Source organism: Cibotium barometz, chromosome 1 (genome assembly GCF_041138505.1).
Source record: "Cibotium barometz isolate CiBa-2024 chromosome 1, ASM4113850v1, whole genome shotgun sequence".
Lineage (NCBI taxonomy): Eukaryota > Viridiplantae > Streptophyta > Polypodiopsida > Cyatheales > Cibotiaceae > Cibotium > Cibotium barometz.
This window is the reverse complement of record NC_141046.1, coordinates 82,591,391-82,614,324: the sequence shown is the minus strand read 5'-3', so window position 1 is coordinate 82,614,324 and position 22,934 is coordinate 82,591,391. Positions and strand designations below refer to the sequence as shown.

General features: G+C 42.2%; 1 protein-coding gene and 1 pseudogene across 2 annotated transcripts in view; both read right to left on the bottom strand.

Moving 5' to 3' along the window:
* The window catches only part of LOC147642515 (autophagy-related protein 2-like), a 51,849-nt gene extending 43,620 nt beyond the window's left edge, over positions 1–8,229 (bottom strand). Inside the window, exons 1-2 of one of the 2 annotated variants that reach the window (XR_015267188.1) lie at positions 7,484–8,229; positions 5,876–6,975 (exon numbers count right to left, since the gene is read on the bottom strand). Coding sequence is in view for 1 of the 2 variants with exons in the window: in XM_086807158.1 (XP_086663284.1) it covers positions 5,876–6,975; positions 7,484–7,651 (1,268 nt within the window). In the remaining variant the exon portion in view is untranslated. The remainder of the gene's footprint in view (positions 1–5,875; positions 6,976–7,483) is intronic. The other variant, XM_086807158.1, reaches the window with a different exon arrangement.
* A 13,336-nt stretch (positions 8,230–21,565) lies between these two features.
* LOC147642514 (ABC transporter G family member 11 pseudogene) lies at positions 21,566–22,718 on the bottom strand (annotated as a pseudogene).
* Positions 22,719–22,934: the final 216 nt, after the last annotated feature.

Here is a 22,934-nt window from a genome sequence, read left to right as displayed (position 1 = left end):
TGATGTTGGTAGTTCTTGTGTTCGTGAGTCAGAGGAAGCTGAACAGGTCACTTATGCTCTGATGTCTCGTCGTGTTCGGGACATAGAACTTCCAGTAGTTGAGGATGTTCTTTCCACGGGGACCTTTCGGAAAGCCAGGCAGGTGACAGGTATTTACTTGCAGAAGGAGGTGGTTTCTCCAGGCTTTGTGGTTCCGGATTCAGAGGGGGTGGTTGACAGGTTTCATCAGGTTTCCAGGACTTGCTTGTGCACCGTAACAGGTGTTGATCCTTGTGAGCAGTGTGATGTCTCTGTGACTCAGAAGCTGTATGGTTCATTGATCTGGTTGATGGACACCGGATTGGACGGGAGCTTCCTGATGAGGCAGTTGAGCTCTTGGTTGCAGATGTCTCTTTGGGAGGCAGGATCGCGTTTCCTGTGGTTTCTGCGGCATGCGAAGGATCAGAGACTCTTTTACACAGGAGGGGGATTGCTGGATGGAGTCCGACTCCGCGGATGGAGTGACTCAGTTTGGGGAGGAGATCCGGACACGAGGGGATCTACTTCAGGCCAAGGAGCAGCTTTACGGAGCAGGAGGAGGTTACATTGCAGGTTTGGGCTTCCACTGGAGGAACCCATGGTCATCCAGAGGCACTTTGTTCGTGAACAGATCGTTGCTGATGACATCTTGCTGGAGTTCTGTTCGACGGAGGACAGTACGGTGGACCTCTTCACGAAGTCGCTCTCAGGATTTGCTCAGGCGGCACCCCAGCTCCCAGTGGTTGGTTACACAGCCAGGAGCTGAGAGGGGGTGTTAGAAGTCATCTCCTGTCTATTTGTATACACCAGGGCCTCTGTTGTGGGTGTGCCCGCCCATATATCATTTTTCCACACTCCCCGTATTTTTTCCCTATTTTTTCCATTTTTTTCTAGTGGCTGGAGGGCTGCCAGTTGATGCCAGGAGCACTCTGAAGCTGGCCGACTGCATCTGTATCAGTCGTGGGCTGTCTGAGTGCTGGCCGACTTGTTCTGTCCAGGCGTGGGGCATCAGATGCTGGCCGACTGCTATATTCAGCAGTCGTGGGATTTTGTCCAGTCGTGGGCCTCTTCTAGAGCTGGCCGACTGCCCTCATGGGCTTGTATATATTGCCCCCCATCCTCCTCCACTTTCTCATTCAGTATCTTCGGGATCTTGTGTATAGAGAAGAGTTTACACACATCTCTCTGTGTTTCTTGTGCTGATTATTTTCTGCAGTCTACTTGCTCTTGTCTACCCAAGTTTGGATATCATTTCCGCTGCATATTCTGACACACACAACCGAGAAGACCCATCTTTCTTTTTGACAAACAAGATCGGTGCTGCAAAGGGCGACACGCTGGGGCGGATGAAGCCAGCTTGCAACAATTCTTGGAGTTGGCGGTCCAACTCCGATTCCATTGCCTTAGAAAGGCGATACGGAAACTTGCTCGGGGGTTCCGAGCCTGGGAGGAGGTCAATCTTGTGATCCTCCGGTCTGGACGGGGGAAGCTAGGGAGGGAGACTGTCTCGAAGAAAAATCTTCTGGAACTTTTCATGGAGAACCGAGTACTTCTCGGAAGCACTGGCCACCGTCTGGGCTGTCTGGATGTAAATCATCGCACACTGTGCGCCTTTCCTGACTGCTCGCTTAGCCTGCAAGTGGCTTATGAGCGGAAAGTTTGGAATACCTGGCTCACACTTAATGGTCACGGGGGTGTTTGACACATTCCGATCGATCTAGAACGTGTGCTTGTCCCACTTGACATCAGGAAGAAACTTGTGAAACTACTGGATACCCAAAATTATGTCTGCTCCTACAAGAGGGGCAACCATAAAGTCACGCACAAACTCTATGCCCTGAATCACTAACTTAGCACCTAGAGCTTCATACTTGACGCTCGTTGTCATACCTGTGCTAAAACCCTCAACTTGTTTGTCCACCGGAGTCAGCTCGAAACGGGCACGCCTAGCGGCCTGTTCCGTGATCACATCCTCCGTGCTGCCGCTATCAAACAAGACGACGACTCTCTGGCCACCTATGTAGCCAAAGGACTTGAGCAATTCATTGCGCTCATACTCCTGGTCATGGGCGCCCTTCTGCTTATCTTCGAGCTCCCGGCTAATAATTGCTCCAACTGAAGCACCGGGGGTTGAAGAACTAAGGGTAGCCACTGGGGTCTGTGTGGGAGCTGCGCTCACCACGGAAGCTGTGGAGGCGGCGGCAGCCTTTGGAGGCTTCTTCGGACAATCCCGAGAAGTATGTCCTTTTGTGTGACAAAAGAAACATCTACCCTCCTTCCTGTCCTGAGAAAGCTCCTCAGCACTCAACTTGCCACCTGTCTTGCCTGCCTCCGCTTTTTGGTCTGGAGTAAGCTTAGACGCATTGTTCGAGTTCTTGGAGCCAGAGACTCCCGGGCTCTGTCCTGGGGAAGACCCCGTCTGGTTCTGGCTTTTGCCTCCCGAGGCGTTAGCCTTGGGAGAAGCCGGCTGGGAAGTCTTGGGCTTGCCGCCATTGTGTTTCATTTCTGCACTCTGCGCAAGCGAGAGTGCGTTCTCAAAAGTGGCTGGCCTAAACATACGCACCTCCCATTGGATTTGCGTGTCCAGGCCATACAAAAACTGCCCTTTCTTGTCCGTATCAGATAAGCCTAATTGCAGACACAAGGTCGAAATTTTATTGGCAAACTGAAGGACTGGTTGCGCGTTCTGACGTGCTCCCCTGAACTCGTCTTCGAGTCGCTCAAGGTAGTGGGGCGGTAGAAACCGCTGCTTAAGGTCGCAGACGAACTCGTCCCACACATAAGCTGCCATACCTGCTCTGGTGTGGACATGAGCCCACTGAGTCCACCAAGGAATGGCCTCACCTTCCAAGTACCAACTAGCTAAGATCACTTTGTCAATATCTGTTTTCCTAACTACGGCAAAGTAAGCTTCAAATTGATGTAACCATGAATAAAGAGTAGTGGGATCGAGTTTACCATTATACTTACTGAAATTCATTTTCTCGGGAAAATGATTCGAGGGCGCCGCCGGTGTCAATCTGGCGTCCAAAGCTCTGAGGTAACGCTCGTGTTCCACTCGTCGCATGGCGTCGTCTTCTCGTTGTCGAATCTCCAATGCACGCATCTGCATCTCAAGCAAGGAGCTTGGCTGCGGCTGTGACCCCGCGAGAGAGTCCCTGTGACGAGGATCTGGTATCTGGGGTACGAAAGGAGAGGGAGGAGGAGATGGAAAACGTGACGCTGGAGAGCGAGAACGCTCCTCCAGAGCCAAAATCCGCGCCTTCTGCTCATCCAACTTGGTTGTCTGGTCTGCGATTGCTCGCATCATCTGCTAGAACATGTCTGTGACACTCAAGCCGGGTGCCCTAGCTGGGCTGCCTGGTGCACTCTGGTCCCATGGTTCTGGTTCTCTCTCATCGCCGAAACTCGCCATAGCGGGAAAATGCAATTCCTTTCCGGAACGCAATCTGACCATCCACTATTTGTGTGGGAGACTTCCGGAGGCTTCCGGAGGCTAAAAACCAACCGTCCTTCGAGGGACAGGAGTCACTCCGAAAGGGGTAGTCCACCGGCGTCTAAAAACCAACCACACGAGCCAAAAAATTTTCTGGTTTTCTTTGCTGAATCTTTGTCCTTGAAGTGAGCTCTGATACCACTGTAATATGTGGACGCTTCGGAGAAGGATCGGTACTTCAAAACTCAGAAATCAGCACTCTTTTCGCGACGGAATTAATGCACAAACTGAAAGGAGATGTGCAGAAAAAAAGAGAGAGAAAGGGGAGCTGGAGAGGACACAGTATTGGGTCCCAATTACCCTCTGTAGGGCCCCCACCACGGATGGTGTATTTGCTTTATTAGAATGATGTAAATCTGAAAACAAATACAGAAACTTGACCTTTTCTTGGCTGGAAAACCTGCCCTTGACCTTCAGTCCTTCACCCCTTTGCGTTAGCAATCTCTTGGCTGTCCTGGCCCTTGTTTGCTTGATGCACTTGGTGAATTGTGAGATGCCTTCAATGATTATGGGCTGGAGTATTTATACTCCCTTCAGCATCCAGTCGGCCAGCTTCATGAAGCTCCACGACTGGGTCTTATTCAATAAAATGCTTTCACACTATAATAAATGCTGGCCACTCTACGCCTGCCTGCTGGACAGTTTCCAGGCTGCTGGGCACCATGCGCATGGGTGTGGGACTGCCCCCTACACCTGGCCGACTTGCTGGGTAGGGTTTCTAACCCTGTCGGCTGCCTGTCCAGCAGCCTTAGGGCTGGCCAGCAGCCCTAGGGCTGGCCGACAGCCCTTCCAGCCCAAGCCATGGCTGGTGGGCACAGCTTGGGCCCTCCTGGCCCCTTGGGGGTGGTTCTACACCTCCCCCATGCCCACATTAAGAGTGCAAGTGCAAATCTTCGCACTCGGGTAGCCCTATGGGCTGGCCCCATCTCTACATGCAAACCTACATGCCTACAGAGGTCTGGCATCCAGTTGCAAACCAGATACACAGAACATCTGACATCATTCCAGAGGGAGACTCACAGCGCGGACTGGCACTGCTTCATGTGCAAGACAGTGCACACCTGACCTCGGACGACTGAGATGGATCCCTGGCTGACTCGTCCCGGACTGGGCTCACATGGGACCAGTTCACCATCCCAGGTCCTGCACCTTCTGTACAGAAATGTCGACGTGGCATCCAAGTGCGGGATGCACGTGACAGGATGTCATGTGCATGCACATATACATGCTTAATTCCAAGCTAATCCCTGATTTGAGGTAGATAAACATCAGGATTTGAGTAGTATACTCTTTCACAGGCTTGAGGACGGCTAAATATGGACCAGAACCCTGTCGGCCAAGTTTAGGAGGGCATGTACTTCCAGTCGGCAGCATGAACAATATTTACTGTCCATGGAACTGGCCGACAGCAAGTCGGCCACTTGATTATTCTTCCAAAGGCCTACAAAAGGCACCTTGTTGCTCATTGCTCGGCATCTCTCTCCCAAGTCGAAATTGGTCATAGATTAGGCTTTTTGTTATCCTTTTTGGGAAGGCCAAAGGCCACAGATGATGTACCTTTTTGTACTCTACGAATATACTGAATATACAGCCATCTCTCTCTCTCTCTATTCTCTGTCTATGCTGATTGTTCTTGCATCAAGTGTTTTTATGCAGTGCTTAGGGCTGAGAGAAGACTCCCAAAGCTTCCACATGTGACAAGCTCTATCTCCAATATGTACCTCTACTACTAGAACCTGAGCCTCTGTCGACAAAACACACTAACTCTACCTCCAATAGTCATGCACTGTTGCACAATTGGCACCGTTGGCCCAGTTGGCAAAGTTGACCAAGCAGCCAACCCTTGTCCCTTAGCCACTCTGTAAGGGCAAGTAAAGAGTCGTTGTAGGGTGTCATTTAGAGTCTTCAAGAGGTAAGGCATCAAGATCATCGAATTTGCAGCCCTCTTCTACATTCGTCATTAACTTACAGCCAAAGAATAGCATGAGTTGCATTGCATGCTAATATAGGCACAATATGCATGATAGATCTTAGTGTATATTAGGGAACTTAATGTATGTATTCATGTTTTGGCAATATACATAGTAGTTTAGGATCTCTCTTGCCTCTTCCCTATTGTGTGTTTGCTAAGTAGCATCAGTGTTAATCTCTCTTTGCTTAGCGTTAACTCAGATCATGCTTCCATGGCATGTTACATTGGTATCAGAGCTGTGGAGGGTCGTAGTCTGCATCACGCAGACGATAAACGGTCTTTTCTTTTTAAAGAGAAACACACAACAAAACATTACACCTTCACTCACAATCCTGAGAGAATATGTTAGCAAGACTAATGGCAGATTTTGAAAAGACTCAAGATCCTACCTTGCAGCAAAGTCCGCCTCTGACAAAGCTTCTTCTCTTGTATACTTATATTGATCATTCAAATGCACCCAATCAGATATCAACCCGGCACCAGGGAGAAGAGAAGACCTGCAGGATTTGCTCTGGGATCCAAGCACGGCAGACTCAGAAGCAATTGCTCCTCTCCTATCCTTGCTGTCATCTGCTTCTTTGATGATAGACAAACCACTGTTGCCTAAAGCACCGTATTGATTTGCCTCACGACCTTGAGCACTTGCTGTGTCATCACTACTACAATCTCCATAAGAACTAACAACAGTCAACAGTTGCTGAATTTGATGCCCACTGACCTGCAGATTGATGTGTGAGATACCTATATCAGCATCCAATTTCGGGATGTCTAAGCAGCCACTTTTCCATGGTATGCTAAGCTTTATGCATCCCGACAAACTATCATCATCTTGCAATATAGAAACCCGTTGCCCAAAGACCTTGCCACCTCCTGTTGTTATAGAGCTGGGACATTCATGACCATCATCAAGAACATCCAGAAGCTCCAAAGTCATTTGTTGAAAGCTGATGGCATTTGTAAGAATTAGGGACTCTGCACCATGTCTATCTTCCCCATTGCAACTGTCTTCATGACAAGAGGAGTAATCAGTGCTGGATTCTGCACACCCAACTCGAAGGACTAGCATGCTCTGAGAAACACAGGTGCTCTCCTTTGGTAATTTCTCCATTGCTCGACTTGTTTTGGGGCTACGCAGCTCTGCGAAAGCAACAATGGCTCGCTGCACACTGACATGCATGCCAAGAAGCAAGCTCTCAACCAGATTAGCAACCACCCTGACTCCCTCCTGAACAGGCAAGTATGTGCAACCCCCCACACTTCCCAAGCCAGCAAGCTCCGACTCCGATCCAAGCTGCTGTGCTTCAGATGTGTACTCATTAGGGGCAGATGATCTGTTCTTCCAGTGACCTTTGCTAGTGGCTTTTCGTGGAATGAAAACTAGTTCAACTTCATCCAGCTCAATCTCTATTCTTGGCAGCACTTTCCACTGCAATTTTAGGGTAACGCTCCCCAGGGATCCTTCTTTTAATGCCACTGATAAGTCAGCCAGCTGCATAAGGACAATCAATTGAGAACATGAAAATGGAATGTTTGAAAATCGGGCAAGTGCTGACTTAAAAATATGTAAGAAGTAATCACGTACAAGAGCCCATCAAGACATCGCATACACCATGAAAGAGCCCAAAACAAACAGCGCAGCTCACAAAAAAGTACACACTAAAAAGAGCCCATCAGCACGCGACACAATTTCAAGACTTCGAGGAAGACCCAATGCAAGAACAGCCAACGTAGCAAGCCCGGCGATCAGAGAAATCCCACATGTGAGTGTGCCCAATTGTCATTCGGCTTTCCAAAATTTCAGTGTGGTGATCGATCAGAGAGAGAGAGAAATCCAATGCAAGAACAGCCAACGTAGCAAGCCCGGCGATCAGAGAAATCCCACATGTGAGTGTGCCCAATTGTCATTCGGCTTTCCAAAATTTCAGTGTGGTGATCGATCAGAGAGAGAGAGAGGTGGACGATGGTGTGTGATGATTATAAAGAGAGGAGAGGGAAACCTGGTCGTTGATGTAGTCGACGCCGAGGGCAACATCGTTGAGTTGAACGACGCCGGAGCCGAGCTGCACGTCAAGCTGCTCCAAGTCCAGGTCCCCCTGGATGTACCGCCCGATGCGCTTCTTCAGTAGAAACTTGAACAGGCGCCTGGTCGCCCACTGTGTGAACATCTTCGCCTCTTCTCACACGCAGAAAACACCGCCAGATGAAGAAGACAACGCATGCTTGCCTTCTTTTTGTTACTTTCGCACCACAACACAGCAGAAAAGAGGACGACAAAAGATACCCAAATTGTTCTTGTAAGACCTCTTTTGCGACTCGCTTCATTTCCACGTGCCTGTCAAAAGGATCCTAACGAGCTCTTCAGAGTCGCTCTGAATTAAGAGCCAATATGCACCACCAACATTTTGTAGTTGTGTATTAATTAATTAATGCATGCCAAATGTTTTTTTTTCTACATTTGATAAATTAAAAACAGCGCATGAGTCGCAAAAAACAATGTTCTTATTTAGTAATGAGAAAAAACGGTAGTCTCCATTCGTTTGCTTTTCTGCACACAATTGCCTTTTGCTCTTCGGGTCCAGGACGGTGTAGAGCCCATCTCTATTCTCTCTTCACCATGCTCTCCTGCGACCTCATCACTCATTTCCTCCTTCTTTCCTTTTTTCCACAGTCGGTTGCCTTCACCCCCTTCGCGCGGTTTCGGCTGCTTGCCTTCATCTGCCTTCCCTTCGCCCGCCTTCATCTGCCTTCGCCCGCCTTCGTCTGCTATGTCCCCTACCTTAGGGTGAGCCTAAGGGTGTGGGCCATTAAATAATTAATGCACACGATAAAAATAATTATTTAATGCCCGCAATAAAACTGAATATACCCACAATAAAACTGAATAAAACTTAAGAGCCAATATGTTACATAGTGTCGGGAATTTGTTGGCAGTGAGTGACCTTTGCGGTAACACAAATGGGCATGGTGATGGGTGTTTATATTAATGTTGTTATAATACGACCACTAATAATAAATCTAAGGTTCATAACCTTAAATTCCCACCCGTGCAGACGGCTACATTCGACTCCCGTCCTTACCCTCAAGCCCCTCGGTCTCCTCGATTTGCCCTTGGGCCTCCCCACAATCTTATATATATATATATTATAAATATTCATAGTCTCTTACAAAAAATCTATCTTGACAGTCTAGAGGGTAACAACCTGATAGACCAAAATTATATCATACTTAATCCCACTTCCTATTCAACAAGTCACATACTAGTTCCCACATTTCATCCTCCCATAAAAAAGATGAATTTCCCCAAGAAAAGTGATATCCCAACTCCACACAAGCAATAAGAAGTGCATCAGAAGTAAAACCCTTGGGGGAGTGTTGTTCCAACTCCTCTTCTTTAATCCAGATCTTCAAAGTTGGCCTCTTTCCCACAGGGTTCTCTACCAAGGCCATAAATATCTCTTCAGGCTACCTGTCTTTCAGATACCATCTTCTAGATCTTGGTCCATATTTAGGGAATTTCACTCTAACATCGTCCCAAGTATACACTTGCAAATGATCAAACATGTTAGGCAAGCCCAGTATACATTAGTATTTCCCCTTCCCACATTTATACTACCTAATCCCAGCTTGTAATGCCTGTATGACCTCAATAAATCTATTGTTATTCATCCTATTGAGATAATACATGGCCCAACAAAAATGTACACTTCTAAACATAATTTCAGTGGCCTCTATTCCATGTTTGTCCCCCTTGCCAAAAATTAGTTCATTCCTAGATATCCAAATCACCCACAAACATGGATACCTAATGATACAAAAAATCATTATGTGAAGCTTTCCCAAAACCCAATCCCACCATTGCCCTCTCACACCTTACTACCTTAGTTATCCTCCACCCACCTACCAATCTTCCCCCCATAACCCCCTCAGGGCAGGACATTCCCAGAAGGCATGTCTCCCATCTTCTATGGCTACTTTGCACCTGGGACATATTCCAACATTAAAGTTCTTCTGAAAAAGCTTAAATCCAAGAGGTAAAGCTAGGAGGCTGACTCTCCACAGAAACACTTGTGCATTCACTAGGATTAGAGCATCCCATATCAAATTCCACCTTTTTCTCCAATTGTTCCCTTCCCAACAACCAGACATTATTACAATATATGACATTCATTTCCCCTTCGCAAATTTCTTCATACAATGTTTTGGTATTAATTCTGTCCAACTTAGCCTCATTAAACCAGCTCCATTCCTAATACCAGGAATCCTCCTAATAGCAGGAATCCTCATTATAAGCAGTAGAGTATCAAATTTTTTTCACCTCTACCAGAATTGATCTCAGGACGACCTGAATTTCATTTAGCTTGGAAAGAAGCTGTGAGCCTGATTAACTGGGATGGATGTACTAGGACTAATGGCAACTCTTACTAAACTAAAACATCTGGTGGACACATAGATTTAAGCCTTCTTTAGCCATGATAGATACTAGAGTTCCAAAAGACTGAACAACAAGGGATTCAAGAGACTAGAGGACATATGGGATCCTTCTCATGATGTTGAATGGAAAGAACTCCAATAGATCTTTGAAGAGGCTACATTGCCTCACCAAAATCTTATAAGAGAGACACAAAGAGGCCCCATTTTCACATATAAGCATATAGGACAAAAGTACCCCTAGAGTCAGTGCATGTTCACATGTAGCACTACATGTAAGCATATAAGATAAAAGTGCCCCTAGAGTTAGTGCTTGTTCACATGCAGCACTACATATAAGCATATAGGACAAAAGTACCCCTAGAGTTAGTGCATGTTCACATGCAGCACTACATATAAGCATATAGGACAAAAGTACCCCTAGAGTTAGTGCATGTTTACATGCAGCACTATATATAAGCATATAGGACAAAAGTGTCCCTTGAGTTAATGCATGTTCACGTGAAGCACTACATAGAAGCATATGCCCTCAAATCCCCCCTATAGTGGTAATGTGATCCTGTACAAGGATGTAGATCGCTCTCTGCAGGAGAAAGCTTTAAACTTCTCTCGAGGCAATGCATTTGTAAACAGACCTACAATATTATCCTATGTAGAGCAATAGGTTAAAGTGATCTCCCCTGAAGCCTCTCCCTGACATGTATGTGAAGGGTACATTTTGGGCAAAATGCACAGGAATGCCTTCCCAAAAGATGGATCCATAAAAATTACAGCTCACACGCAGTGATGTGTATAGTCCCATGAGGACACCATCACATGGGACCACATAGTGATGTGTGTGGTCACATGAGGACACCATCACTTGGGAAGCATCTTTATTTTGTGACCTTCATTGGTGATTACTCCAAATTTACTTGGGTGTACCCTTTAAAAGCAAAATCTGAGGTGTTTGTGTTTTTAACATTATGTAACAAGAGCTAGAAAATGAAACAAGTTACAAAGTGCAAACCTTCGCTCGAGTCGCCACACAGGGGAGGGGAGCACATGTCAAATGCATTCAAAGTTGTTAGCTCATAATGGAGTTAAACACACACGTGCATGCACACACATACACAATGATCAATGAGAAAAACACAAGAATATAGAGTGTGAGAAAGAATGGCTAGTTTAAAGGGGAGAGAGATGAAGCTCTCTACAAGTATAAAGGAGAAAGTATAAATGAGTAGCAACTCTAAACAATAGATGTGGTTACTTATGCACTAGTTAACCCTAAGGTGTCCATTCGCACCTCGATGGCTAAGGGAAAAAAGTTTCCATGATATCAGTTCATGGCCTCACTATATTACTACCATATATATCTAACAAACTCCCATATAGTACAAATGTGAGGTTTATATAAATTGCAGATTAGTCTCTAAAAGGGGTGAGGCCCAAAGCTTTGCAGAAAGTCTCAAACCTTTCATGTGATAAGGCTTTAGTGAAATATCTGCCACATTGTCATGTGTATTGCAATAGATCAAATTGATCTCACTTGCATGGAGTCTCTCTCTTACATAGTGGTATCGCACTTCAGTGTGCTTGGTCTTGGCATGAAAGATAGGATTCTTGGCTATTGCCATTGCACTTTGACTATCAGTGAGGATTGGAGTAGGGATGTCTGTAGACATTAAGATCCTTCATCAATCTTCTTAATTCAATTGTCTCACTATGAATGATGCTCTGTAGCCACAGTTACTCAGCCAAGATATGCATAAAGAAGTAGTTTTTCCAAATGTGGACTATTGTGTACCATAATCACCTACCTAGTCTGAATCACTGAAGACCTGCAATTGTAAATCACCCCCCTAACATAGAACAATTAAAGGTCTTGAGTGCCTTGTAAGTATCTAAAGATATGTCTAACTTCCTAGCCTAGGCAATGGATAAACTTTGAAAGCTGACACACCAAATTGAATGTCTAGTCATGAGTTGCACAAATATATAAGGCATCTAATAGCTTGATCATAAGTGGTCATGTCAAATGATTCTCTGAGATCCTACAGACTGAGCTTTACACCAGGTTCCACTTGTGTAGAGATTAGTTTACAACTTTCTATATTGAACCTTTTGAGTAGTGCTTTGATGTACTTGGACTGCTTAATGACTATACCATCATCTTACTATACAAACTACATATCCAAGTAGTAGTGCAAAAGACCAAGATCTGACATCTCAAAATTTAAGGCAAGGTCAACCTTAAAAGCTGCTGTAATCAAATCCTCATTGGTCCTTGTTAGCATGTCATCAACATAGAGAATTATAAAATAAGCAAATCCTACTTGTCCTTTTAAACAGATAAAGTCCTTGTTAGCATGTCATCAACATAGAGAATTATAAAATAAGCAAATCCTACTTGTCCTTTTAAACAGATAAAGTGCTTTCTATAGGACTGTTTTGAAATCCTTGTCCGATCAAATAGACATAAATCTTATGAGTCCTTTTTAACATATAAAGTGCTTTCTATAGGACTATTTTGAAATCCTTGTCTAGTCAAATAGGCATAAATCTTATGATACCAAGCCCTAAGGGCTTGTTTCAAACCATATACAGCTTTCTTAAGCTTACATACCTTTTGTTCTTGACCACATTGGGAAAATCCAATCGGTTGACTCACATAAACTTCTTCCTGCAAGTCACTATTCAAGAATGATGTTTTGATGTCCAATTAGTACACTTTTCATCCACGGGTGACTGCCAAAGTAGTAACAAATTTGACAGTAGTCATACGAGAAGTGGAGGTAAAAGTTGCATCATAATCAATCCCTTTCTATTGGGCATAACCTTTTGCTATAACTCTAGCCTTGAACTTGTCCATAGATCCATCAGCCTTTCTTTTAACTTTGTAAACCCACTTAGTACTCTTGCTTTCTTACCAAGAGGTAAATCCACTAAATCCCAAGTATTATTTTTTCTGAATGACCGGAATTTATCATGCACGGCTTTAACCCAATTTAGATCTTCTTAAGCTTCTTCAAAAGACTCATTATGTGGAGAACTAAGGAATGAAAACTTAGCAATATCTGGTTAATAGATGGTTTTAGCACCAGATCTGGTTCTACTCTGCAAAAAAGCAGACATTTTGCTATCTTGCAAGGTGCTTTTGACCCATTCAAGCATAAGCCTAGACTTTGTGATTGCCAATCTTTCAAAATTTATTATATCTTCTAGTTAATTAGAAGCTGGTACATCAATTGCTTGAGCATTCCCCCCTTGCAAACAAATGAGGATGAGTAGGTAAAATCTGATGAGTATCAATAGATGCTAGCATTGGCAACAAACTACCAAACATGTATGGGGAATCGATAGATGTATGTTTATTGTGCTGGCATATACCAAATAGCTAAAAACACGCATGTGTTCAACCATAGGTTTTCTATTAAACCAAGCTTCATAAGGAGTGATGGTTTTCAAAGCTTTTGTGGGGCACCTTTGTTCAGCACATAGGTTTTCTATTGAACCAAGCTTCATAAGGAGTGATGGTTTTCAAAGCTTTTGTGGGGCACCTGTGTTCAGCACATAGGTAGCACAAAGAACTTCTTCTATCTAAAACTCATGTAAAAACTAATGACCTTTAGCCATGCATCTAACAATCTCCATGAGAGTAATGTTTCTTCTCTTAGCAACACCATTTTGCTGTGGTGTATAAGGAGTTGTGCATTGATGCTTAATACCTTTTTGTGCCAAAAAGTCTTTAAAAGCAATAGATAAATATCCCCCCCCCCTATCTGTACAAAGGGTTTGGACTTTTAAACTAGTTTCATTCTTAACCAAAGTAAGAAAGTGTTGAAAATGAGAAAATACCTCTACTTTTGCTTTCATGGGGTAAGACCAGGAGAATTTGCTATAATCATCAATGAATTGACTTTTTCCCCAAAGCCAGAGTCTACATTGGACCACACACATCATTGTATATGAACTATAGTTTGTGGTCAGCTCTATTTGCTACTACATTCTTTGGGAAAAGATTTGGCAGGAGATTTTGCTAAGGATACATCCTTCACAAATATATATGGGTGGGGGATCAAGTTAAGGCATATCCTCTAACATCCCATGTTTATGCAAATGCCTTAATCTACCAATCAATGTATAGCCAAACCTAGCAACTAACAATTATTGAAGTACAATAGCAATTAAACTATAGTCAAATTGGACGATTGAAGTCCTGGATCGATTGATTGTTGAAGTAGAATCAAATAATCAAATTACAATAAAATCAGGTGTGATAAAAGAAGTCAAATCACTCAATCAAGGAAGTTAAATCAATTGATCAAGGAAGTTGAATCACCAGTAAAATGATTGAATTGGATGATTGAAAAGATCAATTGGTCAATTGATGATGATGAATCAAGCAATTAAAAAAGTTGAATTGGTTCTGAATCACATTGCACGATTTATGAGGGAATCAAGTGAATATAAAAGTTGGATCACATATTTAACTAGTTTTGAATTGCAAAATTGTAACGACTTATTTGCCACATGGTAGGTTATCAACCACGTGTCAGCTCATGGTGAAGCGGTGAGTTGACGGAGACGATGATGGTGGCTGGTGACTATTGGACAAAGCACTGCAATGATGGGGAGAAGATGCCATTGATGGTGGCCAATGATCTCACCACTATTGGAGATGAATCCGATTCTAGATGGAAGTCATTGGGTGGGATTGATTATTGCTTCAATGGTGAATCTAAGAAATGCTGACTGTTACTTCAACAGTGAATGTAGATCACAGTATACTATCAACAACTTTGTAAGCTTGTTGACAAAGTCACTTCTCAACACCAAAAACTTGATGCTTGTATAACAGGTAGAATACTCCACAACTAAAATCAAAGCTCTCAAATACAAATGGCTAGATGTATGAGGGTTTGCCTCACAAGTTTTGGATGGAGGCTATTATGTGTGCAACACGTGTTTTAAACATGTTCCCTATCAAATCTTTTAAGACAAGTTTTAAGACCATTACTCCATTTGAGGCTTGGTATGTTTTAAACAAGTTCCCTACCATTACTCCATTTTAGGCTTGGTATGTTTGGAACAAGTGCCCATTTGAGGCCTAGTATGATAGAAAGCATAAGGTTAACTACCTCATGGGCTACCTCATGACTTTTGGTTGCCTTGCATATGCTTATGTGCCTCAACAACTAAGAGGCAAGTTGGATGACAAGGAAGCTAAATGAATATTTATGGACTACAACAATGGTAGCAAGGGATACCGTCTATACAATCCATACAATTAAAGGATCTTTGAAAGTGGAGATGTTGTATTTGTTAAAAATTTAACATAACCAGTGGGTGTTAACCCATTTCTAGGGTTAACAAGAGCTATTGCGATTATCGTACATCAAGGAGTCAAGGTAGACATAACCAGTGGTGGGTGTTAACCCATTTCTAGGGTTAGCAAGAGCTATTGCGATTATCTTACATCAAGGAGTCAAGGTAGACACACTAAAAGGTCATATAGTCAAGATATGAAGCAATAATGTCCAAATCTACAACTTGGACGGGCGCCCGTAATGGTTCGATGGAATACTTATGGCAATTTCCACTTCAAGAGCATGTGGTAGCAAGTTAGGATGAAAGTCCCAAGTGATGTACTTCATGGATATATTATGAGAGTAGTCATTGTAATAGCATTAGGCCTCTTATGAGCCTAAAGTGCCCGGTCGACCATAGTTTAAGTGAGTGTGGCCATGTATATAAGTGAAAATCTCTCATAATACAAAGAACTCCCCCATTGTGCAATTAAGCGTGGCTCTTGCTAATCCTCTTGACAATCTCTCTCTAATTCATGCTAGTGAGTGTGTGTGAGTGAAGTGAGGCGAGAGGAGGGATGAGTGCACATAGTGTAACGTGGCAGTGTGACAATGCATGTGGGAGGCTGTGCTGGAATTGCTACTCAAGGAGTAGGTGGAGCTTGGAGACCTCAAGGATCACGAGCTCAGCCATCGGAAGATCCCCACACGATAGTTGTGGTTCTCCAGGTAATCTTCTTATTGGATGTGTTTCGAAACGAAGGTTTGGGCAAGCCATAACATTTTTGGCACCGCTACCAAGGAGCTATCCCTTGCTTTTTTTGTCATATTTCTCTAATCTACGTATTACCCATTGCCCATTGTCTTAAGTAATGGTTTGCCATGAAAAAGATGTGGTTTTGATGGTGATTTGGTGAGGAATAGCTCTCTTTTTTGTTTTGTAAAGAATGCATTTTTGCTTAATTTTTAGCTTAAATTATTGTTTTCGCTGTTGTTAATTTGGTTTTTAATGTTCCTAGGGCTTGCACATAGTGTGCAATTGATTACAATTTTGTGATTTTTAGCTCTCTTTAGAGTTAAACATAGAGCTAGAATCATTAGTTTTTGCTTGATTTGTGTGTATTTTGTTTGATTTGTATGCATTAGAGTGTTAGCAAGTATTAGGGGTAGCTTAATCATTTGAAACATTTCACAAAAACTTTTAAAGACTCTTGAAATTGACTAATCTTCTTTAATTGGCTATTTTTGTCATTAAGGGATGATTAATCCAGTTCAAGAGGCAAAAAAAAACAAGAAAATGTGTTTTTCAGGGTTAAAATCGATCATATAGGGTGTCAAAATTAATGTTTTGGGTGTTTTGCAAAACATCTAATTACATCAATTTCTTCACCAATTAGAGAAGTTTTCTCTCTTTAGCCTAATTTGCATCAAAACATCTAATTGCATTAATTTCTTCACCAACTAGAGAATTTTTACTCTCTTTGGCCTAATTTGCATAAAGAAAAGAGCTAAATTAAGAGATTAATTAATCTTTGATTATTAGTTAATTTAAACTTTAGATTAAGCACAAAGCTTAGCAATCCAAAGATCTATCTAATGATGTGCTTAATGGTGTGGATTAATTGATGATAAGGATTAATTAGGGACTTTTAATTAATTCAAAAAGAGGAAAGATTAGTGAAAGAGTTAATCTATGATTAATTCTTAATCACATTTTTACACAACTCATTAGTGGCTAATAAGCATTTAATGTAATGATGCCAATGAGTTGTCAACTTGTCCATTTTGGGGGTCATTTATGAAAGGTGTAAGGGGATAATATAAAAGTGTTGACTTCTTTTATTCCCACTTACCTTTTTGAGAAAATGTCCATATCTCCCTAATTTAAAATTCAAAAAATATTCCCTTCACATAAGAAAACTCGAATTTCTCTCTAGACTCTGAAAAAAAATTTCACGGCATGAGATCTATTCTTTGCATTTCACGACGTGAAAAGGTCCATGAAGTTTTTTTTTTAAAAAAAACACGGTGTGAGATTCATTTCATGGCATGAGATCCTCTGCATTTCATGGTGTGAAAAGGTCCGTGAAGAAAAAAAAAGCTTCTTGGCGTGAGATCCATTTCACGGTGTGAGATCCTCTACATTTCATGGCGTAAAAAGGTTCATGAAGAAAAAAAAAATTCACAGTGTGAGATCCACTTCATGGCGTGAGATCCTCTCCATTTCATGGTGTGAAAAGGTCCATGAAGCAAAAATAAAAAAATAAAAAATTCACGCCATGAAAAGGTCCGTGGAGTTTTTTTTTTAAGTTTCATGATGTGAGATCCATTTCACAACGTGAGATTCTTTGCATTTCATGGCGTGAAAAGGTCCGTGAAGTTAAAAAAAAAACCTTCACGGTGAGAACCATTTCATGACATGAGATATTCAGCCTCTGTACTAGATAAAGCAACAATAGGTTGCTTCTTACTGCTCCAACTCACCACTGCACTTCCAAATGTAAAGGCATAACCCCACTAGTAGACCTCTTGTCATACGAGCTACCTGCCCAATCTGCGTCTGTGTAACCATGTACATCTAAGCCTTTACCATGCTCATAAAGAAGACCATAATGTGCATAGCGCATAATGCATCTCACTGCATCCAAATGAGGTTTTTTGGGGCTTTGCATAAATTGGCTTACTAGCCCCACAACATAACTGAGATCTGGTCGTGTGATAGTCATGTAAATAAGACTACCAACCATCTTTCTATACATAGATGGATCATCCAACTCTTCACCAAAATCAGCCCGTAGCTTCACATTCTGCTCCAAAGGTGTACTCATTGGCTTACACCCTGTCATCCCATATTTTGCCAACATATCCAATACATATTGGCGTTGCACTAACCATGTCCTTGCATGGTCTTTGATCACTTTAATCCCAAGAAAATATCTCAATTCACCCAGGTCTTTTATATCAAACTGCCCACTCAATGCCTTCTTGACATGTATAACATCTGTAGCATGATCTCCTATGACAATCAAGTCATCCACATAGATGACAAGTAAGACAATCCCATGATCTGTTTTCTTCACATAGAGTGAAGAATTTGCTGAAGAAACCTGAAATCCAAGGGAGATAAGATATCGGCTTATCTTATCACTCCAAACACGAGGTGCTTGCTTCAAACTATATAATGCTTTCTTTAACCTGCATACATGAGTGGGGTACCTCGGGTGTACATATCCTTCTGGCTGTGTCATTAAAACTTCCTCTTGTAAATCACCATTTAGAAATGCATTTTTCACATCTATTTGATGCATTTCCCAACCCGTGTGTGCATTGTTGTAACCCTAACCCTAATTCTAGAACATTTTGAGCAATTTTTAGTGCTTTTAAGCCCGTTTTTTGCCTCGATTTCTAGGTTGAATTTTGAGCCTGTTGGTCGGAGACCAAAGCAATGGATTTTGCCCTTGGACGCTCGAGACCAATCTCAAAGGGCTCGATTACGACGTTTCGATGAGCACTAGAACATGTTTATCGGCCTCATGGTTTAAAAGATACGAGCCTTCAAATAGGGTTGTTTTTTATATTTTATATATAAAAAAACACAGACCTTTTCACGCCGTGAAGTGGAGGGACCTTTTCACACCGTGAAGGTTTTTTTTTTTTTTTTGCTTCAAGGACCTTTGCACGCCATGAATTCATAAGCCATTTCTCACTAGCCTAGCTGTGCCTGTGAGTAGAGTGACCTAAGGGCATCCATTTTCTAGTTCTAGCTCATTTACATAGACTATACCTACATGAGTAAAGTCATTGAGGTATGTCTTGATCAGCCTATAGTTTAACACATTAGTAGGTCTTAACTCACAGCTATTGCAAGACTTAAATGTGACAGCTAGGAAGCAATGTCATGAATCAATGATATTAATTCATGACTAAGGCCTTATTCTACAAATAGGGCCACAACTAGAAGCTTAATGCATAATTGACTTGTTGATCTTTAATTTACCTAACTACGGTTGCATGGATGCCCTAGGAAGTAAGGTATAAAACATTGAGGGCATATGCTTATATGTAGTGCTGCCATGTGAACATGCACTAACTCCAGAGAAACTTTTGTCCTATGAGTTTTTCTCCCTAGACATTTGGTGTGAAAGGACACCTAAACTAGGTTTATTATAATTTGTACTTGTCACTTATAATTATTGTGTGAATGTATGTGCAAGTACATCTCCCTCTCTTTCAATCGATTTGCTTCTTGTGTGTGTGAGCTTCCATTGCCCCACAAACCTTAACACTAGGTTCCTGTGTGCCAACATTTGGTATCACAGCATGCCAACATTTGGTATCAGAGCAAAGGGTTCCCGCTCTTTTTAAGAATTTTCTATTTTAGGGTTTTTGATTAGGATCTACCCAAGCCATTTTCATACAAGATATATAACATCATACCCTAAATATGTATGTGTAGTTAAAATCAGTAATTCTTAATCAAGCTTCGTTTTCACACGTGTGTTCTCTTTATACATCACCTTTGCAAAATCTCATCCTATTTGGAGGTGGTCATACACGCTATACTGACATGACATTTATACCTACATATACAAAATTGAAGCTACAAAAGTCACAAAACCACCACAAAAGCTCAACCTATTTCCCCAATGTAATTCTTTATAAAGGCACATGCAAGTGTGGACTCAACCATGCTGAATTCCTGTTGCATTGCTTCTTACCAGTGCTCATCCTCTTAAGCCTCCTCATCATAAGAGTGTGGCTTGTGTGTGTCATAAAAGCTACTCATGCATGGTTAACTAGAATTAAAGAATGAATAAAAACAACATGTACGGAATGATTGACAGTAGGGCGGGGAAGCATGCCAATGGTAATTTGGGGGCATGGTTGTGTTGCTGCACTGAGTAGGTCCAAAGCCAACTCTAGAATTGCCAATGTCATATTCCACCAGGAAATCTTGTTGCTGGTAGTTCCTAATGAAAATTTTGGCGTCTGATGCAAGAGTTCCCGAATTATCGAAGGCCAAGTGGTAGTGGTAGTAGTTGCAGGTGGTAACCGAGGTGGCATTGCAAAAGAGATGGGAGGTAGTAAGCAAAGGTGTCATGCCCAGCTCCGAGATGACAGAGAAGTTGCCCGCGGAATATGTTCTTGAAAAAAAAATGCCCGAAGGAGGCCACGCCGGGGCAGCATAACCTCATAGTGATATGGATGAGGAGGATAAACTCTAGATATCGGGACATGCACCCTCCTCCTAGATATCGGGACACATATTTTCTTTTAAATTAAAACTCTAGATATCGGGACATGCACCCTCCTTCTAGATATCGGGACACATATTTTCTTTTAAATTAGATATCGGGACATGCACCCTCCTTCTAGATATCGGGACACATATTTTCTTTTAAATTAAAATATCGGGACATGCACCCTCCTTCTAGATATGGGACACATATTTTCTTTTAAATTAATTTAAAAGAAAATATGTGTCCCGATATCTAAATTAATTTAAAAGAAAATATGGGACACATATTTTCTTTTAAATTAATTTAAAAGAAAATATGTGTCCCGATATCTAAATTAATTTAAAAGAAAATATGTCCCGATATTTTCTTTTAAATTAATTTAGATATCGGGACACATATTTTCTTTTAAATTAATTTAAAAGAAAATATGTGTCCCATATCTAGAAGGAGGGTGCATCTCCTTCTAGATATCGGGACACATATTTTCTTTTAAATTAAAATATGTGTCCCGATATCTAGAAGGAGGGTGTATCGGGACACATATTTTCTTTTAAATTAAAACATCGGGACATGCACCCTCCTTCTAGATATGGGACACATATTTTCTTTTAAATTAAAATATGTGTCCCGATACACCTTCCTTCTAGATATCGGGACACATATTTTCTTTTAAATTAAAACATCGGGACATGCACCCTCCTTCTAGATATCGGGACACATAATTTAAAAGAAAATATGTGTCCCGATATCTAGAAGGAGGGTGCATGTCCCGATGTTTTAATTTAAAAGAAAATATGTGTCCCGATATCTAGAAGGAGGGTGCATGTCCCGATATCTAGAGTTTATCTTGTCTCGATATCTAGAGTTTAATTTCTAGAAGGAGGGTGCATGTCCCGATATCTAGAGTTTATCTTGTCCCGATATCTAGAGTTTAATTTAAAAGAAAATATGTGTCCCGACATCTAGAAGGAGGGTGCATGTCCCGATATCTAGAGTTTATCTTGTCCCGATATCTAGAGTTTATCTAGAAGGAGGGTGCATGTCCCGATATCTAGAGTTTATCTTGTCCCGACAATTCGGGACAAGATAAACTCTAGATATCGGGACATGCACCCTCCTTCTAGATAAACTCTAGATATCGGGACAACAAAGTAGCAATGAAGCAGATGAAGTGGTCAAAGCCAGGATGTAAGCCACCCATTGTGTACAAAATGGTTCTCGGTAGAAAAGCCAACAAGACTACAAAGGGAAAGGCAGACAATGTGCTGGGAACAAAAAACATTGTGACTCCATAGTGCCCATTCAGCCTCTCCTGTGTGAAGATCTTCATGTCATCTATGAACAATGGAATCTCACCACTCCCATGAAAGTAAAGAATATAGTTATAAAAATAAACATACCCGCCCTTGCCTAGAGGGCATCATAAGAACGGCCAACTTTGTAGTAGATCGTGCCCACACAGATCGACATCATCACATAAACAAACAGTTAGAACCAGTAATAGGTAATGGCCCTTTTCATGTTTGTGAAGGATCTTGATGTTAAATAGAAGGCTTGCCTGAACCAGCTTACCCCACCAGCATCACCTTTCTCTCAGGTCGCCTTCCTTCTGAGAAGCTTGCTGAATTCTCATATTGATAGCACTTCTGATATTTAAGTCCCCATAGGCTTTTATGAGATGCTGAGCTTTGTGTAATGTGGGCATTCTTCCATTCCCCATCTCTATGTCATCGCCGTCATTCGTCTCTTCAAACTCTAAGTTTATGATCCATAGGAAATGATCTGATGGGTTTCGGAATGCCGGGGGCACGAAAATCTGGCATCTTCAAAAAACTACTTTGCATTCACTCTTTCACCGAAGTAAACTATTTGACTAGATGAAAAAAGGAACAAATGATGGAAGAGTTCAAAGACCTCATTGCTTGGCTAGAGGATAGAGATGAGCAAGGTTCTGCCAGATCTGGTGAGTGTCTGGAGCCTTTTGACCACATGGAAAGTGCTCCACTATCGAGGCCATTGGTGGGTTCGTCAAGGAGAGTAGGGGGTTTGCTTTAGGGTTTCAATGGCGATGCTAAGATGCCTTTTCTCCCCACCACTCAGCCCACGGATGTACTAACCACCCATGTGTGTATCGGCACAGTCCTAGAGCCGCATCTTGCACAGATGTTATGTTGCACCCTTCAATGTCACCCAAAGGGAATCACACTCCCCGACAACAGCTATAGGTGTGCCGAGTACATCATTATCTCATAAACGGTCAGTGTTGCTATCATTCCTAAGGCTTGAGGCACAAACATGCCTCAAGAAATCCAAAATATCTCGACCAACCTCCTATCTTGAGATGACTAAGATGCAAAGCCACCTACCGTAACAAAAGTAAAAACCAAGACGTAATGTCTATTTCATGTATCTCTAGCATTCCATACCTCAAAATTTAGTTTATGTCATTGTTAAGATCATAGCTCTCTAGTTTAATAACACCTTACATA